General features: G+C 40.0%; 1 protein-coding gene across 4 annotated transcripts in view; it reads left to right on the forward strand.

Annotated features, from left to right (window-relative positions):
- Positions 1 to 26,946, forward strand: part of CACNA1H (calcium voltage-gated channel subunit alpha1 H) — a 200,586-nt gene that overhangs the window by 36,597 nt on the left and 137,043 nt on the right. For all 4 annotated transcript variants that reach the window (XM_075830597.1, XM_075830600.1, XM_075830598.1 and 1 more), the window contains exons 4-5: positions 1,076 to 1,235; positions 25,978 to 26,254. In XM_075830597.1, coding sequence (XP_075686712.1) covers positions 1,076 to 1,235; positions 25,978 to 26,254 — 437 coding nt within the window. The remainder of the gene's footprint in view (positions 1 to 1,075; positions 1,236 to 25,977; positions 26,255 to 26,946) is intronic.

A 26,946-nucleotide genomic window follows, 5' to 3' on the forward strand; every position in this document is an offset into this window, starting at 1 on the left:
TCTGTTTGGTCGTCATGGTGCAGAATCTGGGCTAAATATATTGTTTTTGGGGATTTTTTTTCTAGTTTCGCACAAAAAAATTCATCTTTAAGTTAAAACCCGTTTTTAGAGTCTGATGTCTCAATATATGTATGGTAAAATGTCATTAATCCAGCTTCAATAGGGTCTCATAGGCGCCGGATTATCAAATATTCTGGATTATCGGACTGTCATAGAAAAGAATGGAGTTCTGTGCTGGAAATGTGCCGGATTATTCCATTTACTGGATTACTAAATGCCCCTGGTATCTGTACACTATTTTACAAACCTGTCACAATTAATATCTCTGGTACCCATAGGCTCTAAAGGTTTTGTTTGTATTGCATTGTGGGTAATTGTGGGTATTTGTGGCATTGTGGGTAACTGGAAATATTTCTTACTAATCATAATTGCGTGAAAAATGTAAAAATATCCCTATTACCATTCAGATTGTGTTTGTACTTTTAGTTCTGTTCATCCTGATCTTCCTGGTTCAGGGGCTGGTATATTTTAAATGTTTGATAGGTTGGTCTCTTACCTCTGGGATCCCTTCCTATCAGGAGAACGTAGGGTCCTGTGACTCCGTCTAGAAATAGATAGTTATCGAAAACAGGGGCTCAGCCCATAGAAATACAAGCTATTTATTATGAATCCTACAGTCAGAATACCCCTTTAATTCAGATCAGGATTTGTGGATTTCGAGTGACAACCCGTATAGATATGGTCATTGCTGTCATTACTGATTGGCAGTATATGTTACTCATATGTTTAGGAGACCAGGAAAACCACTGAGAAAAAAAAATATATAGAAAATAAAATTAAAGGGGAACTCCTCTTTTAAAAAAATATGTTTTTTGTTCTATTTATTTTGCTGTTGTATTATTCGCAGGCATAATCCATCATCATTTTCAGCGGTACAGTTTCTTATTCAACAAAATTATCCTAGAACTGGAAATATGCAGTTCTCCTTTAAGAAAAATGATGATTTACTAGAAAGTGGTGCATTGTGTAATGTTTTGTTCTTTAGTGTCTCTGATGTATTTGTCTTTCTCTGCAGGTATGAGAATACTGGTGACTCTGCTGTTAGATACTCTGCCTATGTTAGGCAACGTCCTCCTCTTGTGTTTCTTTGTGTTTTTCATCTTCGGGATTGTCGGCGTCCAGCTCTGGGCGGGTTTACTTCGAAACCGATGTTTCATAGACCAAGAAATTGCAATGTAAGTGTTGTACCCTCATTTTCGATGTGTACGTCAGTGGCTGGATGTTGTATACAAATAATAGTCCCCTTGTTAAAAAATTATATTCAGCCGTTTCTCAGTTAGATCTGGGTGACAACCAATATGGCCGCCATTGCGGGTCCCTCGAGGGTTGTCACCCGGCTTTCTTAACACATGGAGGACAAATCTTCCTAAATGTGCAAAAAAATTAAACAACTTTTCAAAGTTTTGATCATAAATATCCTTTCATTTGATGTCTACAGCTCCTATGCACATTTATGTGTCTCTATGGTTACAGACTACAAACAAACCCTGTGTAGTCTGATCTTCCAGCCATACTCCCTTCCATCTGGCCCCTACTTTATGGTTCTTGGTATATTTGGTAGATTATGAAGAAGTGTGTGTGGGGGGGGGGGTATAAAGTATGACTATAGGATCAGACTACACAAGGTTTGTTTGTAGTCTGTAACTATGGAGACACATATTGTAGGTCTGCATAAGAACTGTATATATCAAACGGTAGTAGATTTTTAATCAAAACTATCTGCAAAGTTGCTTTTTTTTTATGTTAGTTACATTGAAACGTTAACAAAAAAAATATTGTAAATGTGGGCATACCCTTTAAATTCTTTGGAAAAGAAGGGAATTGAGGAAAAATCACTGAAATTCACAGTCACCCTCCCAAAATAACACCCAGGATTGGAGAGACCTCTGATCCCAGCTGTCAGACAAGGTCCGTGTCATCACCAGACAAACTTGGGCAGAAGCCAAAGCTCACTGGGCTTAAAGACCCATGGCGATCTGGGTAAACATGATCTATGATTGTCATTCCAAGGATGGGGTACACAGCGAGCCCACTGTGACTCTCTCAACCACATAACCCCTTAGCCAAAACAATCACTGCATTCAAGGAGTGTCAAGAAAGTAAGGGGGTTCCCTTTGTGACCAAAATGGCATCCCTGGCATGCCGATCGGGGTTCACCCTGTTATGCCGGCAGCGCTGGGCCTAAGTAAGGACTTCTAGGGCTGTGCTAAGTACCTACTCATCCGGCAGGGTTGATTTTTATCTGTTCTATCCTTTATTTCCTGGAGATAAGCAGCCTGGGGATGATTGTCAGCCGCTGATCCCCCTCTACTAAAGTAACATGAGCGTTAATGGTAAATCAGGACTCTGAGCCGTCAGCCAAAGTGATGATCAATGTCTGTGGCAAGGCTACTAGGCCTTGTTCACACGGCGCTCAAAAAAACCGACTTGTAAACTTGGCAAAAACGCTAGCGTTTTTGTAAAGCACTTTTTTAACTACAGGCGTTTTTGCCGCATTTTTGTAAAAATTTTTGACGCGTTTTGTGCGCGCTTTCGGGTTGTTTTTTGCCGCATAATCAGGACTCCCATTGACTATGGGAATTAGGCGCGTTTTTAGCACATTTTCGGTGCGTTTTAGGCGCTAAAGAATTTACCTGATGCTACTCTTTTTTTATGTGACGCATTTTTTCAAAACGCGCATAAAAAAACCGCATCGTGTGCACTAACGGCATGCTTTCCCATTAATGTCAATTGTAAGCTTAAACACAGCATTTTTTAACGCGTTTTTCTATGCGTAAAATGCGTCAAATACACGCCGTGTGAACAGCGCTTAAAGGCAAAAAGTTCGTACCCAATATTTGTTGCAGCTACTAATAACCCTACTGTATCTCAAGAGGGTTAAACCATCCCGAGGTGGAATCCTTCCCGAGATGTAATTGTTGTTAGGCATGTCAGCCCGGCACTTACGATAATACATAAATAGCCGACTTTCACCTTCAGTTGTTGCAAAAAGAAAAGAAACTGTCTGTTAAAGATTAATTATTACCATTAATCCACTTATACCAATGCGATGGGGGAACTAATCCGTCCTCAACGAGGAGGACTTCTATAAGAGGCCATTAAGGAGATTATGTGAAGTCTCTTCATGTGCGTTATCAACCCCGGTACCAGCCAGCCCGCCATGTGTCCTAATGGGACAGTCACAGATAAGGAGAGGACAATGGGGTAAGAGGGTCGAAAGGTCAGAGATACGGGCAACTCTCGTACCCTATATGGTCAGAACTGGCAACGCAAAGTGGAAATGGAAAGACTTTGCGGGCCGGAGTGGGTAATAGCAGCCAGACATATCAAGTGTCATTGAGACGGACTTTACTATAATCTCATTCACAGCCGACCGGGGTCCTGAGAGATCAAGAGAATGTTCATTCTCAGCTCCGGAACTTCACTCTGATATTCTAACCGACCCCTGAATAAGCCGGGATGTAGATGAAATATACACCATGGTAGTTAATAGGATAGTACATTATTTTATATAAGGGAGGGAATTGGAAACTAATGACATAATAAAATAATAATGTTATAAAGGGCCTGCATAATAGTGTCAAAGACTACTCACATAATACTGCCATTCAGTGCCTACATAATACTATCATATACTACCCTAATAATACTGCCATACAGTGCCTACATAATACTATCATATACTACCCTAATAATACTGCCATACAGTGCCTACATAATACTATCATATACTACCCTCATATTACTGCCATACAGTGCCTACATAATACTATCATATACAACCCTCATATTACTGCCATAAAGTGCCTACATAATACTATCATATACTACCCTCATATTACTGCCATACAGTGCCTACATAATACTATCATATACTACCCTCATAATACTGCCATTCAGTGCCTACATAATACTATCATATACTACCCTCATATTACTGCCATACAGTGCCTACATAATACTATCATATACTACCCTCATAATACTGCCATTCAGTGCCTACATAATACTATCATATACTACCCTCATATTACTGCCATACAGTGCCTACATAATACTATCATATACAACTCTCATAATACTGCCACACAGTGCCTGCATAATACTATCATATACTACCCTCATATTACTGCCATACAGTGCCTACGTAATACTATCATATATTACCCTCATATTACTGCCATTCAGTGCTGAGATAATATTATCATATACTACCCTCATAATACTGCCATACAGTGCCTACATAATACTATCATATACAACCCTCATATTACTGCCATACAGTGCCTACATAATACTATCATATACTACCCTCATATTACTGCCATACAGTGCCTACATAATACTATCATATACTACCCTCATATTACTGCCATACAGTGCCTACATAATACTATCATATACTACCCTAATAATACTGCCATACAGTGCCTACATAATACTATCATATACTACCCTCATATTACTGCCATACAGTGCCTACATAATACTATCATATACTACCCTCATATTACTGCCATAAAGTGCCTACATAATACTATCATATACTACCCTCATATTACTGCCATACAGTGCCTACATAATACTATCATATACTACCCTCATATTACTGCCATAAAGTGCCTACATAATACTATCATATACTACCCTCATATTACTGCCATACAGTGCCTACATAATACTATCATATACTACCCTCATATTACTGCCATAAAGTGCCTACATAATACTATCATATACTACCCTCATATTACTGCCATACAGTGCCTACATAATACTATCATATACTACCCTCATATTACTGCCATAAAGTGCCTACATAATACTATCATATACTACCCTCATATTACTGCCATACAGTGCCTACATAATACTATCATATACTACCCTCATATTACTGCCATAGAGTGCCTACATAATACTATCATATACAACCCTCATATTACTGCCACACAGTGCCTGCATAATACTATCATATACTACCCTCATAATACTGCCATTCAGTGCCTGCATAATACTATCATATACTACCCTCATATTACTGCCATACAGTGCCTACATAATACTATCATATACTACCCTCATAATACTGCCATTCAGTGCCTACATAATACTATCATATACTACCCTCATATTACTGCCATACAGTGCCTGCATAATACTATCATATACTACCCTCATATTACTGCCATACAGTGCCTGCATAATACTATCATATACTACCCTCATATTACTGCCATTCAGTGCCTACATAATACTATCATATACTACCCTCATATTACTGCCATACAGTGCCTACATAATACTATCATATACTACCCTCATATTACTGCCATACAGTGCCTACATAATACTATCATATACTACCCTCATATTACTGCCATACAGTGCCTACATAATACTATCATATACTACACTCATATTACTGCCATACAGTGCCTACATAATACTATCATATACTACCCTCATATTACTGCCATACAGTGCCTACATAATACTATCATATACTACCCTAATAATACTGCCATTCAGTGCCTACATAATACTATCATATACTACCCTCATATTACTGCCATACAGTGCCTACATAATACTATCATATACTACCCTAATAATACTGCCATTCAGTGCCTACATAATACTATCATATACTACCCTCATATTACTGCCATACAGTGCCTACATAATACTATCATATACTACCCTCATATTACTGCCATACAGTGCCTACATAATACTATCATATACTACCCTCATATTACTGCCATACAGTGCCTACATAATACTATCATATACTACCCTCATATTACTGCCATTCAGTGCCTACATAATACTATCATATACTACCCTCATATTACTGCCATTCAGTGCCTACATAATACTATCATATACTACCCTCATAATACTGCCATTCAGTGCCTACATAATACTATCATATACTACCCTCATATTACTGCCATACAGTGCCTACATAATACTATCATATACTACCCTCATAATACTGCCATTCAGTGCCTACATAATACTATCATATACAACTCTCATAATACTGCCACACAGTGCCTGCATAATACTATCATATACTACCCTCATATTACTGCCATACAGTGCCTACGTAATACTATCATATATTACCCTCATATTACTGCCATTCAGTGCTGAGATAATATTATCATATACTACCCTCATAATACTGCCATACAGTGCCTACATAATACTATCATATACAACCCTCATATTACTGCCATACAGTGCCTACATAATACTATCATATACTACCCTCATATTACTGCCATACAGTGCCTACATAATACTATCATATACTACCCTCATATTACTGCCATACAGTGCCTACATAATACTATCATATACTACCCTCATATTACTGCCATTCAGTGCCTACATAATACTATCATATACTACCCTCATATTACTGCCATTCAGTGCCTACATAATACTATCATATACTACCCTCATAATACTGCCATTCAGTGCCTACATAATACTATCATATACTACCCTCATATTACTGCCATACAGTGCCTACATAATACTATCATATACTACCCTCATATTACTGCCATACAGTGCCTACATAATACTATCATATACTACCCTCATATTACTGCCATTCAGTGCCTACATAATACTATCATATACTACCCTCATAATACTGCCATTCAGTGCCTACATAATACTATCATATACAACTCTCATAATACTGCCACACAGTGCCTGCATAATACTATCATATACTACCCTCATATTACTGCCATACAGTGCCTACGTAATACTATCATATATTACCCTCATATTACTGCCATTCAGTGCTGAGATAATATTATCATATACTACCCTCATAATACTGCCATACAGTGCCTACATAATACTATCATTTACAACCCTCATGTAAATGATAGTAACTCAGGATCAATACAGATAAGTAATGTAATGTATGTACACAGTGACTCCACCAGCAGAATAGTGAGTGCAGCTCTGGAGTATTATACGGGATGTAACTCAGGATCAGTACAGATAAGTAATGTAATGTATGTACACAGTGACTCCAGATCCGCAATCATTATTCTGCTGGTGGAGTCACTGTGTACATATATTACATTACTTATCCTGTACCGATTCTGAGTTACATCCTGTATTATACTCCAGAGCTGCACTCACTATTCTGCTGGTGGGGTCACTGTGTACATATATTACATTACTTATCCTGTACCGATTCTGAGTTACATCCTGTATTATACTCCAGAGCTGCACTCACTATTCTGCTGGTGGAGTCACTGTGTACATACATTACATTACTTATCCTGTACTGATCCTGAGTTACATCCTGTATTATACTCCACAGCTGCACTCACTATTCTGCTGGTGGAGTCACTGTGTGCATACATTACATTACTTATCCTGTACTTATCCTGAGTTACATCCTGTATTATACTCCAGAGCTGCACTCACTATTCTGCTGATGGAGTCACTGTGTACATACATTACATTACTTATCCTGTACTTATCCTGAGTTACATCCTGTATTATACTCCAGAGCTGCACTCACTATTCTGCTGGTGGAGTCACTGTGTACATACATTACATTACTTATCCTGTACTTATCCTGAGTTACATCCTGTATTATACTCCAGAGCTGCACTCACTATTCTGCTGGTGGAGTCACTGTGTACATACATTACATTACTTATCCTGTACTGATCCGGAGTTATATCCTGTATTATACTCCAGAGCTGCACTCACTATTCTGCTGGTGGAGTCACTGTGTACAGACATTACATTACTTATCCTGTACTGATCCTGAGTTACATCCTGTATTATACTCCAGAGCTGCACTCACTATTCTGCTGGTGGAGTCACTGTATACATACATTACATTACTTATTGTACAGTGATCCTTTAGCCTCTGCAAACTGCCCAAGACTCAAAAGCCCATCCCTGCTAGCCACCATTACTAGCCACCATGCTACAAATGGGTAAAATTGGCTTTTTACATCTTTATGTGCACAATGGCCAGGTCTGCTTATCTGCTGGGCTGATTACTTGCCCTTCTCATCTAAACAAAAAGACTTGCAGCTTGTCAGGCTGACAGGGGAGCCCCTCCACACGCTCATAGCAAAGAAGTCATTTAAATTCCACTTTCCCTCTCATGCGGCTCAGGATGAAAAACATTTTGGAAAGGTCAGGGAGATGAGTTCAGTTGTGCTATTTAAATGCAGATATACAGAGCAAAAGTGTAATGGGAGTACAGGGCATGAGATAAAGACACATCATTCATATAGAAAAACAGCCAGGACAAGGTTGAATGTTTTGGACAAGGGAGGAAGAATAAGGAAGGCTTCTAGATGTCAGCAGTTATTTAGGCTCTTAAAGGAAAGGTCAGTTTTGTAGCCACTTTATGTGTGAATATAATCTACATAGCAAGAGGAATAACTTTGTAAGTACATTATATTATTCTTATTCTACTGATCCTGAATGACGTCTTGTATAATACTCCAGAGCTGCACTCACTATTCTGCTTGTGGGGTAATTGTGTACATACATTAGATTACACTTATTCTACTGATCCTGAATTACGTCTTGTATAATACTCCAGAGCTGTACTCACTATTCTGCTTGTGGGGTAATTGTGTACATACATTAGATTACACTTATTCTACTGATCATGAATTACGTCCTGTATAAAACTCCAGAGCGGCACTCCCTATTCTGCTGGTGGAGTCACTGTGTACATTCATTATATTACTTATCCTGTACTAATCCTGAGTTACATCCTTTATTATACTCCAGAGCTGCACTCACTATTCTGCTGGTGGAGTCACTGTGTACATACATTACATTACTTATCCTGTACTGATCCTGAGTTACATCCTGTATTATACACCAGAGCTGCACTCACTATTCTGCTGGTGGAGTTACTGTGTAAATACATTACATTACTTATCCTGTACTGATCCAGAGTTACATCCTTCATTATACTCCAGAGCTGCACTCACTATTCTGCTGGTGGAGTCACTGTGTACATATATTACATTACTTATCCTGTACTGATCCTGAGTTACATCCTGTATTATACTCCAGAGCTGCACTCACTATTCTGCTGGTGGAGTCACTGTGTACATACATTACATTACTTATCCTGTACTGATCCAGAGTTACATCCTGTATTATACTCCAGAGCTGCACTCACTATTCTGCTGGTGGAGTCACTGTGTACATACATTACATTACTTATCCTGTACTGATCCTGAGTTACATCCTGTATTATACCCCAGAGCTGCACTCACTATTCTGCTGGTGGAATCACTGTGTACATACATTACATTACTTATCCTGTACTGATCCTGTATTTTACTTCAGAACTGCATTCACAATTTTGCAGGATGTTACTGGAAACAGTCAACAAGCTTGTCGACAGACACGCCCCTAACAGATTAGATGAACTCCTATAATACAGGAAGGACAGTTAGTTGTTCCTTTATCAGTTTAGTGTACAGTGCCTGGTGTAAGGACAGGGGTGCAGAAGTTGCGGTTACTGGCCAATATGAATAGACTAATATTATAAATGATGTGTGATCGCTGGGGGGGCCCCGTTGCAGATTTTGCATTAGGACCCAAGAACTGTTTCTATGTAAAGATAACACTTCCTAGAATACAAATCCCTAGCACAAGATTTGTGCAGACACACAGCAAGCGGGCAATGTTGAGTGATTTCAGCTCTGAAGCTTGCAGAATTATAAATGCCTATATTCTACAGAACAGTAGTGGAAACCCCTAAAAGGAGTGAAGACAATAATTTGTTTATATTAGGAAAAAGCTCCTAATGCGACTCTCTAATAAAATAAGTGAAGTGACCAGAGTGGTGCTCCAAATTAACATGGATCTATTATCTCTTCATGTTAGGACATCTCTAAGAGGTCGCCCTTACTTCGTTGAGTTCTGAGGTGGGGTCACATGATCTCTCCCCAAAAGGGTTTAGGACAGTGGGTAGCCCCTCGTTACGATATAGGGCATGCCAGCTTTTGGCATCCTGCATGGCACTTATAGGGGTGTTCTGTGGATGCTGTAACTATTGCACATACTAGGTATGTGTTATTGGGGTGCCTTGATGCCATTATTTAATTAGCTTTTTCTCAGGGACAGGTCCCCTTTAAAACCCTCAACATATAAAGAAGGTGCTGCAATTTTTCCTCTACAGATTGAGGCTGCGGTTGTTGTTCTGGCCTTAGATTTCCCACACTGTCGCCTACTCCTGTTACTCATCTAGTACTAAACAAAATAGTAATACAAAATAGTAATACAAAAACTATTGGCTCTATGTAATGTCCTTAGTAATACAACCACATGAGTGGACAGGTCACTGCCTCCGACAAGGTCAGTACACTCCTCTGCTGCTGTTATTTAGTACTCGCTCACTTCGCTCATCTCCTGCTGTTGTGACCTGTCCTGTGACCTGATTGGCTACAAGATATTCTATCTCCGCCCCCTCACAATTAATTTCCTGCTGCTGTGATCGCTACAATGATCTGACTGGTTACATAGTGTTCTAATCCCGCCCCTTCTGCAACTCCTCTCTTGCTGTTGGAATCATTCCCATGATGGGATTGGCTACTAAGTGTTCAATTCCCGCCTATGTGTGTGCTACAAGACACCAGTGTTGGCCACAGTGATGTTATCCCCCACAACAAGGTTCAGACATTTATGGGGTATCAGAATAAATCCCTGGATAAGTCCTATCTCCAGTAATCTAGTAACCAGTCCCCCTTTTAGCCTTTTCACCATGACAGGGAGGCAGTTCCATAGTTTCACTGCTCTTACAGTAAAGAATCCTCTTCTATGTTGGTGTAGAAACCTTCTTTCCTCTAGACATAGAGGATGCCCCCTTGTTATAGTTACAGTCCTGGCCTTGGTTTGCCAGGTAGGGCCAGGGGGCACCCATTCTTTCAGTAAGTGACAGTCCCCTATCCTGAAGTGGGAATACCCCTTTAATGTCAGATGACTTAGCTTCTCATTACTTAGCAATATATAAAGTAGTTTTGGTTTTTTTCACTTATTCAAAAAGTTACAAAAATTTGCTTAATGAAGGAGCTTCTTACCCAGAGACCAGGGGAACCCTAATGGTACAACGTAGCGCATCATATGTTAAACCCCTACACTGCCCTTCCGCCATCCTATCTATTGCCTGTACCAATCCGCACTCTCTCCAGCACTAGGAACGCACTCGTCTGGGCTGTAAATTACCCTCGAAACTGTTTCTTTTAAAAAATGTTGTTTCTTATTACGTCGAACGAGTTCTTTTATTTTCATGTCCGAGCTTTTCCATTTTGGGGCTATTTTCGTCTTTCCAGAATCCTGCGCCCACAGATCCGTCTTCTGTGTTGTGACCAGCAATTTCCCTTCTACCAGACAAACACCTTCCGTTCTCACTCTATCACAACCCAGAGATTGCTGTAACCCTTTCATTACTGGTGTCACTTGTATCACCACTACCACCACCCCCTGCTGGAGAAGAAGCCCTCACATGTTCTGTCTGCTAAGGAGTATTCACACTGCTGCAGATCTTCATTACATTGTCAATTGTGCAATACAATTAAAAAAACGTTCTATATTATGACATAGTATAAAAAAAGAGGTAATATGCATTGGAAGTAAAAATAATTATAATTCCGCCCCCATTGTTTGCACTGCTGATAGACTGTGATGTGATTGACAGCTTTGCACTGAACCACAGGTCCTGTTAGGCCACAGTCCTGTGTTGGGAGATATGATGTTGATGTCACTACTGATGGCTACAGGGGCGTAACTAGGAAAGACTGGGCCCCATAGCAAACTTTTGACTGGGGCCCCCCCAGGTGCCACATGCAGCTCCCCTTATAGATAGTGCCCCCTGTAGATTGTGCCATACGGCCCCCCTGTAGACAGGGTCACACCACTTGTAGATAGCGCCCCTTGTAGTAAGTGCCATAAAGCCCCCCTGTAGATATCGCCATAAAGCCCCCACTGTATATAGCGCTATACAACTCCCACTGTATATAGCGCTATACAACTCCCACTGTATATAGCGCTATACAACTCCCACTGTATATAGTGCCACACAGCCCCTCTCTCTTGTATATAGTGCCACACAGCCCCTCTCTCTTGTATATAGTGCCACACAGCCCCCCTCTTAGTAGATAGTGCCACACACAGACCCCTGTAGATTGCGTCACACACAGCCCCTGTAGATTCTGCCACACACAGACCCCTTGTAAATAATGCCATAAGCCCCCCTAGTAGATAGTGCTACACAGCCCCCCCTTAGTAGTGGCACACAGCCCCTTGTATATAGTGGCACACAGCTCCCCGTTGTGTATAGTGCCACATAGCCCCCCCCTGTATATAGTGCCACACAGCTCCCCTAGTATATAGTGTCACTCTGCTCCTCCCCTTGTATATAGTGCCACCTTGCTCCCCCTTGTATATAGTGCCACCCTGTTCCCCCTTGTATATAGTGCCACCCTACTCCCCCCCCCCTTGTATTTTAGTGCCACCATGCTCCCCCTTGTGTATATATAGTGCCACTCTGCTCCCCCTTGTATATAGTGCCATCCTGCTCCCCTTTGTATATATAGTGCCACCCTGCTCCCCCCTTGAATAGTGTGCCACCATGCTCCCCCCCTTGTATATAGTGCCACACAGCCCCCCCAATATGTAGTGTACTTACAGTACCTTGCCCCGTTCTTGCGATGGACGGAGCACTGCACAGGCTCCGCTCGGGACACATGTGCAGACCAGCGTGATGCAGTGACATCATCACGCCAGCCTGTGCAGGAAGTCTTTCCAGCACCTTATAGGCTTCCGGCCTAAAGTAGACTGCAGCCTCAGGGCTGATTCTAGCTTCTCTGCTGCCTGAGGCGAAATTTAAAGGGCGCCCCCCAGATTTTGATTGACATCCCCCTGGCTGTTCTACATCACTACCAGCCTCCTCAAACTCTTGCGGATGCGCCGTTGCCTTGTACTCGTCTGGCATGCGCAGTGCAGCGGTGCAGCCGGGCAGAGTACACCTCGCTACACGGTGCGTGTCCAAATAGTACAAGGTAAAGGCACATCTGAGAAAGTTGTATCAGTGAGGGAGATGTCAATCAAGCATTGAAAGTTGGGTTTGGAGTCAGGACTATGTGACTCTTCAGGATAACGGCCCCGCCCCATGACCCTTTAATGAGTAATTAGCATATAGTGTGCTCCGGTTTAAAAATGTATTTTATAGATTTTGCTGCATCTGAAAAAAACATACATAGGAATATTGTCAGCTCATGTATCACCGCATGGTGGCGGTTCAAGGGGTCAAAATGACCTGACAGGTTCCCATTAAATATACAATGAATTGAAAACAATTCCATCTGCCCTGCAATTTTGTTATTATAAATATCTCCTATATAACTACAGATCCAGAACCAAGCTCAATACATATATACATCACCAGAACAAAGCTCTGACATATATACAGCACCAGAACCAAGCTCAGTACATATATATAGCCCCAGAACCAAGCTCAGTATGTATATACAAAACCAGAGCTAATACAGCTCAATTTAGTGCAAACATATAGGTTTGCACGGCGTAAAACTTGCAGCTCCCAGCATTTTCCAAAGAATGCTAAGGATATGCAGGGAGTTGCTGTTTCACAAAAAATCATATCAGTATCATACCACCCATCATCTCGCTGCAGATCATACAGTGACTACAGTGCTGATTAGAGGCAGAATAAACATTTACATTAAGTAACTAACCGGTGACATCTCAGATTCTAGTTCTTTTTTTATTTTGTTCTCCCTCCGGTCCAGACATCTATGATGGATTTCTCCCAGCCACGACCCATTTCTGCAGTTTTCCGCTCAGATGTCTTCAGCTTCTGCCTTTTAAAACATTTCTTCACCTCTAAACGAAGATACAATTCTCAACACCTCTAAATATAATGGCGCCATACACTGCATCTCTAACTATAATAGCACCATACACTGTGTCCCTGATTATAATAATACAATACACAGTGTCCCACACACACCGTTCCCCCTGTAGATAGTGCCCCCCATAGAGCCTCTGTAGATAGTGCCCTACATAGAAACCCCTGTAGGTAGTGCTCCACATACAGCCCCCTGTAGATAGTGCCCACATATGGACTCCAAAGCTGCAAGACAATAGTGCTAACCACTGAGCGCTACATATAGCTTCCCCTATCGATAGTGCTCCACATATAGCCCACCCCCGTAAATATTGTCCCACATAGCCCAGCCCTGTAGATAGTGCCCTACATATAGCTCCCCTGTATATAGTGCTCCACATCCCCACATATAGACCCCCCATGTAGATAGAGCCCCCAATGTAGATAATGCCACTCACAGTTTTATTAGAAAAAAAATAATTACATACTTACATGATCCCGTTCCTGCGTTGTCCGGTGGCAATGCAGACCTGCTCTCTTCTGAGCAGGTCTGCTGGAGCTGAACAACGCAAGCGACGCAAGTGTCATTGAAAGGCGCTGATTGGCAGGGCAAGTCATTTTGCCCCGCCAATCAGCGTCATTGTAAGGTGCTGAATGGTGGGGGCACGGAACGTGCCTGGCCATTCAGCGCTAATGCATGTATTTCTACCTGCGTGCTATAGACGCAGGTACAATTACTGCAAGAGGGGGTGGCTGTCGTTAGCACTGGGGTCCCCTCCGGTGCTAGCGACGCCACCGGGCATGAGAGGGACCGTGCCCCCTGACCCATAAATGTAAGAGGCCGGGCGTTGCGGGCCCCGTAGTGGCGTCGCTACTGCTGTAGCAGACATAACGGATGCTAGTGGCGCCAAATGGCATGGGGGGGCCGTGTCTGCAGGCGGCACGGGCCCCTCATGCCGCGGGCAAAGTAGCAGCCGCTATGGCTGCTACAGCGGTAGTTACGCCACTGGATGGCTATTCGTTACCCAAAATATAGAATACAAGTACATACAATAAACTACTGTACATGAATACACTACAGGGGGAGGGGACACCTAGAAAAATTAGGACCCCTGCTTTTTGACCCAACTGTGTCAAATAGGTGCCAAATAGTATGTAATATCATAGAACTGGCATGCTGGGACCTGTAGTTCATCCTCACATCACTTATTCTATATAAAAATGTTTGGTTTGGACGACGTATATCTACATTGAAATAGATTTGTCGTTGTGTAGAAACAACTGTGATAAACACCGGCTGTTACTAGGTTTTTATTTAATATAAACATGGCTGATATCCCCTAATTTGGAGAAGATCTGTCTTTTCCTTCAGCTTCGTGACAGAGGAACCCTGAGAAATAGAATTGTGTAACCCGTTCAAATCTGATTGTAAAGGAAAGAAGAATATTGCATAGGACATCCTTATATATGATATTATCATTATTATTCTTTTTATTAGGATTATTTATTATATATTTGTAGTATTATGGTGTCACCACTAGGGGCACTTTCTAAAGTAATTATTTTTTTTTTTCTTAAATTTTTCATTCTCTCAAAAACAATGCATAGGGTATTCTTCTATTATATATTTTTTATCTTTAATTTAATTTATCCCATTAACCATCGCCATTATGCTTTTTATGGCAGTCACTATGGGGCTTTGTAAAAACATGGCGCTGTAGAATAAGGGCTGCCTGGAATATGGTGCAGCCGTGGGCACCCAGAGGAAGCCAGACACACTCAAGAGAAGGCGGAAATAGTATTTTACCATGTCTGTCTTTGCGATTACTGTACAGTCATATGAATGCTATGTATACATTGGTGGCAGGGGATCGGAGACTGCCTCAATATGGTGAAAACCCATACATGCCTAGTCATGCAATCAGCTGAGCGGTGAATACAATTTCATCCAGTCTAGGAAATCCTCTTGATACAATTTAAATACAATTTAATTGGTTGTCCAGTTTAGAAAACCCATTGTCATACACTATATTAGGGATTTGTGAGTTAATAGAGGGGGGTCTTCTGTTCAGGATCCTCATCTCTTGGCCGTGGTGTGCGGTTATAAAGAGCGTCTCTCGTTCCGGAGGACCTGTCCTGTCCTGTATTATACAGACAACCCATTGATATGAATGGGCACTGTGTAATGCTTAATTTCTCCTCTGGTGGTGCTGCAGAGAAAATGACCACTTAGGGTATGTTCACACACACTAATTACGGACGTAAATCGGGCGTATTAACCCCCGAATTACGTCCGAAATTACGGCTTGAATGCGTTGACAAACATCTGCCCATTGAAAGCAATGGGCTGACGTTTGTCTGTTCACACGAGGCGTATATTTACGCGCCGCTGTCAAAAGACGGCGCGTAAATAGACGCCCGCGTCAAAGAAGTGACCTGTCACTTCTTTGGCTGTAATTGGAGCCGTTATTCATTGACTCCAATGAAAAGCAGCGCCAATTACGTCCGTAATGGACGCGGTGTTCAAGCGCCTGCACATGCCGCTACGGCTGAAATGACGGGGCTGTTTTCTCCTGAAAACAGCCCCGTAATTTCAGCCGTTACGGACGCTGTCGTGTGAACATACCCTTACTGTTAGGTGTCACCACGATAAACACTGATCCCTGGGATCACAGCAGGGAGATACTTTGTGATCAGCTTATTGTCAAGTTACCCTTCTAGCAAGTAGGGGTTGTAGAAAGCGGACAACCCCTGGTTTACAATGTCTGTCTTGTAGGTGCATTTCCCCTTTAAGTAGCCGATAGGATTTCCTTGTCAAAGAATTACTGGAGAAAGTTGCTGCACCCACTGAGCATCGGGACCACGTGAGTGATTAGCTCTACAACAAGTAGGCGCAGAGCTCTATAATCAGACGCAGCAGGAGATTATTTCAGGAATAATAACTTTGTATATTGCTTTGCGTTGTACGAACAGTTTCGTTCTGATGAGATTTCAGCATCATTTTCCCATGTGACGACATCAGCATGAAGTGACTTGTCCACCAGCAGCAAGAAACTTCATATTGGCTTAGTACTTTTTTTACACAGCGCATACAGCTAAGGCTATGTTCACACCTGCGTTGGTGTGTTCCGTTCTGCTGCTCTGTCAGAGGAGCCGAACAAGGGAATAACGGAAGCAACGGTTCCATTGCACAACGCACACCGCCGGTGGCCGATGGAACCCATTGACTTTAATGGGTTACGTCAGCTTTCTTTCGGGGTGTCTGTGATTTTACACGAGACAATAGCGCAGCATGCTGCGCTATTGTCTCCGGTAATCTCCAGTCATCTCGCCCGGATCTGCGACGGAGGCCCCTAACGTAGCCTCAAACGCAGATGTGAACGAGGCCTTAATTCATAGGACTGATGTCTTCTGGGAAAAGGGGGCAGCCCCTGTATTTACCCAAAATTCTTAAGTCCTGTTTGTCTCCTTACATGCTACTAACATCTAAACAGCAAACAAGAAAATGTCTGCACAAAAACAGCAATTTTAGATTGTACCTAAAAGTGTTCAGATCTCATTAAGACAACCTCTTTAAAATGTTTCTTATGGAGGTCCCAAAATGCCACCCTTTAAAGTCCCGAATACATGCCTCCTCTGCTAGATGGAAGGTACGCTTTCCTATTGTAGAGAATACATAGCATGAACCCACAGTACGATTCCCTGTTGAGGCATGCACACAGACCCCATTGCGGGACCCTATGTACATAACATTTTGTGAGTTGGGAAACTGAAACATCTACTTTTTTCAAGAGATTTAATTTATTAAATCCACCATTAATTATAGTTATTGTTGATATTAATAATATATAAATTATTATTATTATTATTATTTTATATTTGGGGTTGTGCATTCATATGTAAATAAAAATGTAGATTATGTTTAATAAATTTCTTTCTAATTTACTTAGTGATTTAATTCCTCACCACTTTCAAGATCTCTGCTTGCTGTCACTGAATGGACCATTTTTAAATTTGCTTCCAGCAGCTAAAACCTTAACAGGCCTTAGATTTTTCACAGCTTAGAGTTTTGTTAAAGTTTATGAGAACAGGAGAAAGATGTGTGCTGCAGATATGTTTCACTCACAGACGATTGCCTAGACTGGATGTAATTGTAACAAACCCTAAGCTGTGGGAAGTATTAGGTCAGTACAGGTTTTTCCGCTTCTGGATGTAAACAAGAATGTTCCCATTCCCTAACAGCAAAATGCGATCTTGAAACGGTGAGGAATTAAAACGCAATGTATATTAGAAAGTTTCAAAAATTTTTGTTATGCAATACTTTATTTACAAAAACGCGGGAAACCCCTTTACAATAGTGAGGTCTGGACAAGTTTCAGAAAGGGGGAGAGTAAAACTTCATGGGCCTCGGGTCCTGTTATTAATAATAATAATAATAATAATCTTTATTTATATAGCGCCAACATATTACGCAGCACTTTACAATTTAGAACAGCTTAAATAGTTGTATATCCTCTTTTGAACACATGTTAATGTTTTCATTAGAACCAAATGTTTATTATATTCTCTATAAACCAATGTACTTCACAGGAAACAGCAATGCTGCCTCCCACTAGTTATTGGAATACAAGTCCTCACCACAAGCTTATTCTCTGATTTATTAAGGACATGAATTCAACACTTTGTTAGAATAGAAATATCCCTTCCAGTCAAAAATACTGGATCAATGCCCAAGACGCTCTGTTTACGGTACCTTTTTTTTCAAGAATATAACTACTATAATACTGCCCCCTATGTACAAAAATATAACCACTATTTACTGCCTCCTATATACAAGAATATAACTACTATAATACTGCCCCCTATATACAAGAATATAACTACTATAATACTGCCCCCTATATACAAGAATATAACTACTATAATACTGCTCCCTATATACAAGAATATAACTACTATAATACTGCTCCTATATACAGGAATATAACTACTATAATACTGCCCCCTATATACAAGAATATAACTACTATAATACTGCCCCTATGTACAAGAATATAACTACTATAATACTGCCCCCTATATACAAGAATATAACTACAATAATACTGCCCCTATATACAAGAATATAACTACTATAATACTGCCCCTATATACAAGAATATAACTACTATAATACTGCTCCTATATACAAGAATATAACTACTATAATACTGCCCCCTATATACAGGAATATAGCTACTATAATACTGCTCCCTATATACAAGAATATAACTACTATAATACTGCCCCTATATGCAAGAATATAACTACTATAATACTGCCCCTATGTACAAAAATATAACCACTATTTACTGCCTCCTATATACAAGAATATAACTACTATAATACGGCCCCCTATATACAAGAATATAACTACTATAATACTGCCCCCTATATACAGGAATATAACTACTATAATACTGCCCCCTATGTACAAGAACATAACTACTATAATACTGCCCGCTATATACAAGAATATAATGACTATAATACTGCCCCTATATACAAGAATATAACTACTATAATACTGCTCCTATATACAAGAATATAACTACTATAATACTGCCTCCTATATACAAGAATATAACTACTATAATACTGCTCCTATATACAAGAATATGACTACTATAATACTGCTCCTATATACAAGAATATAACTACTATAATACTGCCGCTATATACAAGAATATAACTACTATAATACTGCCCCTATATACAAGAATATAACTACTATAATACTGTCCCTATATACAAGAATATAACTACTATAATACTGCCCCCTATATACAAGAATATAACTACTATAATACTGCTCCTATATACAAGAATATAACTACTATAATACTGCTCCTATATACAAGAATATAACTACTATAATACTGCTCCTATATACAAGTATATAACTATTATAATACTGCCCCTATATACAAGAATATAACTACTATAATACTGCCCCCTATATACAGGAATATAATTACTATAATACTGCCCCCTATATACAAGAATATAACTACTATAATACTGCCCCTATACACAAGAATATAACTACTATAATACTGCCCCCTATATACAAGAATATAACTACTATAATACTGCCCCTATATACAAGAATATAACTACTATAATACTGCCTCCTACATACAAGAACATAACTACTATAATACTGCTCCTATATACAAGAATATAACTACTATAATACTGCCCCCTATATACAAGAATATAACTACTATAATACTGCCCCTATATACAAGAATGTAACTACTATAATACTGCCCCTACGGAGAAGAATATAACTACTATAATACTGCCCCCTATATACAAGAATATAACTACTATAATACTGCTCCTATATACAAGAATATAACTACTATAATACTACCCCATATATGCAGGAAAATAACTACTATAATACTGCCCCTATATACAAGAATATAACTACTATAATACTGCCCCCTATATACAAGAATATAACTACTATAATGCTGCCCCTATATACAAGAATATAACTACTATAATACTGCCTCCTACATACAAGAATATAACTACTATAATACTGCTCCTATATACAAGAATATAACTACTATAATACTGCCCCTTTATACAAGAATATAACTACTATACTACTGCTCCTATATACAAGAATATAACTACTATAATACTGCCCCCTATATACAAGGATATAAATGCTATAATACTGCCCCCTATATACAAGAATATAACTACTATAATACTGCCCCTATATATAAGAATATAAATACTATAATACTGCCCCCTATATACAAGAATATAACTACTATAATACTGCCCCTATATACAAGAATATAAATACTATAATACTGCCCCCATATACAAGAATATAACTACTATAATACTGCTCCTATATACAAGAATATAACTACTATAATTCTGTCTCCTATATACAAGAATATAACTACTATAATACTACCCCCTATGTACAAGAATATAACTACTATAATACTGCTCCTATATACAAGAATATAACTACTATAATACTACCCCATATATGCAGGAAAATAACTACTATAATACTGCCCCTATATACAAGAATATAACTACTATAATACTGCCCCCTATATACAAGAATATAACTACTATAATGCTGCCCCTATATACAAGAATATAACTACTATAATACTGCCTCCTACATACAAGAATATAACTACTATAATACTGCTCCTATATACAAGAATATAACTACTATAATACTGCCCCTTTATACAAGAATATAACTACTATACTACTGCTCCTATATACAAGAATATAACTACTATAATACTGCCCCTTTATACAAGAATATAACTACTATACTACTGCTCCTATATATAAGAATATAAATACTATAATACTGCCCCCTATATACAAGAATATAACTACTATAATACTGCCCCTATATACAAGAATATAAATACTATAATACTGCCCCCATATACAAGAATATAACTACTATAATACTGCTCCTATATACAAGAATATAACTACTATAATTCTGCCTCCTATATACAAGAATATAACTACTATAATACTGCCCCCTATGTACAAGAATATAACTACTATAATACTGCTCCTATATACAAGAATATAACTACTATAATACTGCCCCTATATACAAGAATATAACTACTATAATACTGCCTCCTATATACAGGAATATAACTACTATAATGCTGCCCCCTATATACAAGAATATAACTACTATAATACTGCCCCTATATACAAGTCTATAACTACTATAATACTGCCTCCTATATACAGGAATATAACTACTATAATACTGCCCCCTATATACAAGAATATAACTACTATAATACGTCCCCCTATATACAAGAATATAACTACTATAATACTGCCTCTATATACAAGAATATAACTACTATAATACTGCTCCTATATACAAGAATATAACTACTATAATACTGCCCCCTATATATAAGAATATAACTACTATAATACTGCTCCTATATACAAGAATATAACTACTATAATACTGCCCCCTATATACAAGAATATAACTACTATAATACTGCCCCTATATGCAAGAATATAACTACTATATTACTGCCTCCTATATACAAGAATATAACTACTATAATACTGCCCCTATATACAAGTCTATAACTACTATAATACTGCCTCCTATATACAGGAATCTAACTACTATAATGCTGCCCCCTATATACAAGAATATAACTACTATAATACTGCTCCTATATACAAGAATATAACTACTATAATACTGCCCCCTATATATAAGAATATAACTACTATAATACTGCTCCTATATACAAGAATATAACTACTATAATACTGCCCCCTATATACAAGAATATAATTACTATAATACTGCCCCTATATACAAGAATATAACTACTATATTACTGCCTCCTATATACAAGAATATAACTACTATAATACTGCCCCTATATACAAGTCTATAACTACTATAATACTGCCTCCTATATACAGGAATCTAACTACTATAATGCTGCCCCCTATATACAAGAATATAACTACTATAATACTGCCCCTATATACAAGAATATAACTACTATAATACTGCCCCCTATATACAAGAATATAACTACTATCATACTGCCCCCTATATACAAGAAGCTAGTCTATATTTACAGGAAATTGATCCCCCTATCGCTTTGTCCTATAATGCCTCTGATAATAAAATGGGACAGATCAGGGACTGTATGACAATAGTTTGGTTCTGTAGTTTTGTGTCACTCCTATTATTAAGAACAGATTGGTGATCGTTACTTTTCAGAACAGAATTTAATTAACAGCAATGAATAATTATTTCCATTCTAATAATGAATAAATTGGTTTTTTTATGGGCAGAGCATTTATCTTTGTCAGATGATGACTGTAGTCCTGGATAGGAGTACATTAATTTTCAATTTTTAAAAAATAATATTAATATAAAACACGATTACAAGACATATGCTACACACAGAATATGTGATAAGTTTCGATTTCTCAGCAGCGCCACCACAGGCGAAAATAATCATTACACAGTTCCCATTGAAATCAATGAGCTGCTGGGTCCTCCAGAGTGAGAGACACTCTTTGTAGCCACTGTGATTAATAGACGAGGATCCTGAATGGGGGAACCCCTCTACTAACTCACATTTTCCTAATAGCGTCTTTGTAAATGGGTTTTCTAAACCCACCTCACCCTTCTCCTCTACTTAGGTAGTGTAGAGGGGCTCAAGACACCACGGACCCTTGTGATCAAGAAGGCAGTTGATGGGGGCCAATATTTATTTTTGTTGTGACACCCCTTATTTTTTATATAATCCTCCACCTCTAAGTGTCCAACTCCCCACCGATATTAATGACATTGCTTACCACTGCTGTCCTCTTACTTAGTCTAGTGCCCCCTTCAGGTACCAGAATCGGGGTTCAACTGCAACCTCTCCAACCCTATAGCTTCGCCACTGGTTGAGTGTCACTGGTCACCCACTTCCATCATGGGACTCTATGGTGGAAGGTTTCGGTGTTACCGTCTCTCCGCCTCAGCAGATTTTCTACAACAAGGAAAGGGTCAATTTAGGCTGCAGGACAGCATGGGTGGCCCACCATAGTATCTGCTGTCCTTTACTGTGAGGCGTTCTCTGGGCACAGATCCATCATGTCTGAATTTAAAAAAAATAAATGAAAAAGCTAAAAACATCGTTTTCCTTCCAGAGACGGGCGGAGCGTCCTTCATGGCAAGTTTTCCAGAGAAAAATGTGAGCGTTTCTTCCTTATTAGGGCACCTCCGAGGCCGCAGCTCACCTCTGGCTGCAATCTCGCAGAAAATCACTAGATCTTCTATTTACTGGGAACATCTCTGATGGATTGGGATGGACTGAAGCCTATTTGGCAGAGAGCGGCCGCGGGGGGCGATGTCTGTAGGTCTTATTTATGTGCGCGATGCCCTTATCTGCCTCACCTCAGAGGGTCCTGTACAGTGTGACAGTACAAGGATTAGGTGTCAGTGAGAATAGATTGCGCTGGAATATTACACAAAAATCCCAAATAGATAGTTCAGCTGCTGAATTATTGGATTTTCCAGAGTATTGGAATTTTCTCTATAGAGCTCCTGTCCATGAAGCCTAATCAGCGTATAATGAAAAGTTCTGCAACTTTCTAATATACTTTCTGCATCTATTCCTCACCATTTTCCAGATCCCTGCTTGCTGTCGGCGAATGGAACCTGCTTGTGTACAAGTTGAAAAGCTATACAAACCTGATACTTTTCACAGCTGGGAGTTTGTTACAATTGTATTCAGACTTGACAATCCATCTGAAAGCTGAATACATCAGCAGCACAAATTTCTCTCCTGTCCTAATAGTTTGTTACAGTGTATCAGTGCAGGTCAAATGTATCATATTTGGAAGAACGCAGCTTTGTTTTTGTAACCCTGGATAACCCCTTTACGTCCAGATTGTTTTGCTCAAAGAGAACTGGTAACAAGCCCTCAGCTGTGAGAAATATTAGGTCTGTGTGGATTTTCAGTCTTTGGATGTGAAGACGATGGTTCCATTCGCTGACAGCAAGCAGAGATCTTAAATGGTGAGACATTTATTGAAACTGGTGTTTCATTTGACAGACTTAATCTAAAACACACTGAAGTTAGATACATCTAATTTATTAGTGGGCGCAATTGGTCGCGCCATGAGTGGCCACGCCCCCTTCTGCAAAGTTACGCCCACCTTTTAGGGGCGTGAGAGGTGCAAATGTTTTCCCAAATTGAAACTTTTGTATCTTTTCATGTGTGAATCTAGATTACCCTCCCCGCACATTCTCCCCTCCCCCCACTGACCGAAATGACAATAGAATATCCCGGAATTCTATTGTGTCGCTACAAAACATCCATTTTTATGCTGCTTTGTTCTTGTCAACGCTGTTGCTTAATTTGGGGAATTTTACCTAGAAACTCCTAATGTGACATTCAATTTCCATCATAATTTGTCTGTAATGGTGGCGGGCGCCGCGGCTTCGTATCCAGCTGAGACGCACATGTGGGGTTTGTTTCTTACCGCATGGAAATGACACATCCTCTTAATTGACTGCATGCTCGTTGTGGAATTTTTGGGAAAATTTGGGCAGGAAACAAATATTTTGGTGATTTTCTGTCCCGTGCCGCTGTTGGTAATGACTTCCAGCTATTCTAGAATGTCAGATCTCTGCAACTTTATCCTATTTGTACCGTCCTGCAACATTTACCTTAAAACCTGACTGTGGCGCCACCGTGTCACATTGGGCAAGCATTGAAGCGACCTGGCACATGGAGTAACGCACATTGTGGCCATGACTTTGTGGTCATGTGACTTTAAATGTGGCAAACCAGCCTCTGTGTAAACTCTGTATAACCCGGGGCTAGGTGACAACTTTTTGCTCCATGCTCGTGTGTGACTGGAGCCGTTGTGCAAGGTTGGAGTCGCTCAATCAGGAGGACACTGCTCCACATTTTGGCGCCATTCAATATCCATGGTCAGACAGCACTCAAAAGAATGAATAGTGACGTCACCACACACGTGTAGTAGAGTCTCTTAAAGGGGCCCTTGATTTGGTTAAAAAATTATATTCCCCCTCTCCAATATCTAACATCCAAATGTATTAAGCATGCCTCCCAAGAAGGCCATTTTTTTGCACGACTTTTCTGTTAAGAGGCGGTGCTTATGTCTATTTGCATAAAAAGGGGTGTTTCTACCAAGATTTGGAGGCGATCTTAGGCCGAATGGGGCGGGGCTTAAATGGTTTAAATTTTAGGAGAATTGGGAATTACCCATCTCTTTAGTCCTCCCCTATTTATAGCTTTCATCTTGCAAAGCCTGCTGGGATTTGTAGTTCCGCTGGAGAGGGATCCCGGCCCAAACTTTTTATCCCACTAAACCTTTGCATTATTTCTGTTTTCTGTCCACAGCAGTTACAACCTGACCTCTCTGAGGCCGTATTATCAGGTAGATGATACCGAGGATAACCCGTACATCTGCTCAACTTACCGAGACAACGGGATGTTGAGATGCCAGGACCTCCCCCGCAAAATCGACTGCTCCAACTTCAACTTCCCAGAATTCAGCAGCAGAAACAACTGTGATCTAAACCAATTCTACAACGTATGCAAACCCGGAGATGTCAATCCTCACAAAGGGGCCATTAATTTTGATAACATTGGCTACGCCTGGATAGCCATTTTTCAGGTGAGCAAGTTGGTATTTACCATTTATAGGGGCAGGGGCCGACTTAGGGTGGTATGGACCCCTCGGGAGTAATGGCCATCGGCCCTTCACCAACCACTATGGTCATAATAGACTTGAGCCCAATTAACACATTTACTTCATATCTCAAACTTTAACGCATCTGACCCAGGGGCTGTTTGCCCCCTTTTGGCCGTGGGTCCATGGGCACAAATGCCCATATGGTCACTAGAGGGCATTAGATGCAGGCTGCATCAGAGTGGGGTTGTTGGGAGACCCTTTCTCGATATTTATCACTACCTTTTTGTTCTGGAACCGCTGTCACGTCTGATTCCTTCACGCTGGCCCGTCAGGTACCTCGTAATTTTATTTCACTCATCCCTAACACGTTTTCCTCGATTCGTCTCAGTTTCAGGATCCCACATTCAATTACTCATAACTGGTGAATTCAGCGCCGTTCTCTCGCAGCGTCACAACTGGGAAGACAGTTCTCCAAAAAATAGAGGTCGACTGTGGGGGATGAAGACGCCGGTTCGGCGTCGAAACGCGTAGCCTCTTTCAATAAAACAGTAATCATCATCTCTTGCCTCGACATCGTTTATAGCAGCGCCGTTGGTCCCTTTTTTTTTTTTTCCTTATTATTGATCCATATTGACAGCAAAACTCGTTTTGCTTGTGCACGGACCTGGCAGCAG

The sequence above is a fragment of the Rhinoderma darwinii genome, chromosome 6 (assembly GCF_050947455.1).
Source record: "Rhinoderma darwinii isolate aRhiDar2 chromosome 6, aRhiDar2.hap1, whole genome shotgun sequence".
Classification (NCBI taxonomy): domain Eukaryota; kingdom Metazoa; phylum Chordata; class Amphibia; order Anura; family Rhinodermatidae; genus Rhinoderma; species Rhinoderma darwinii.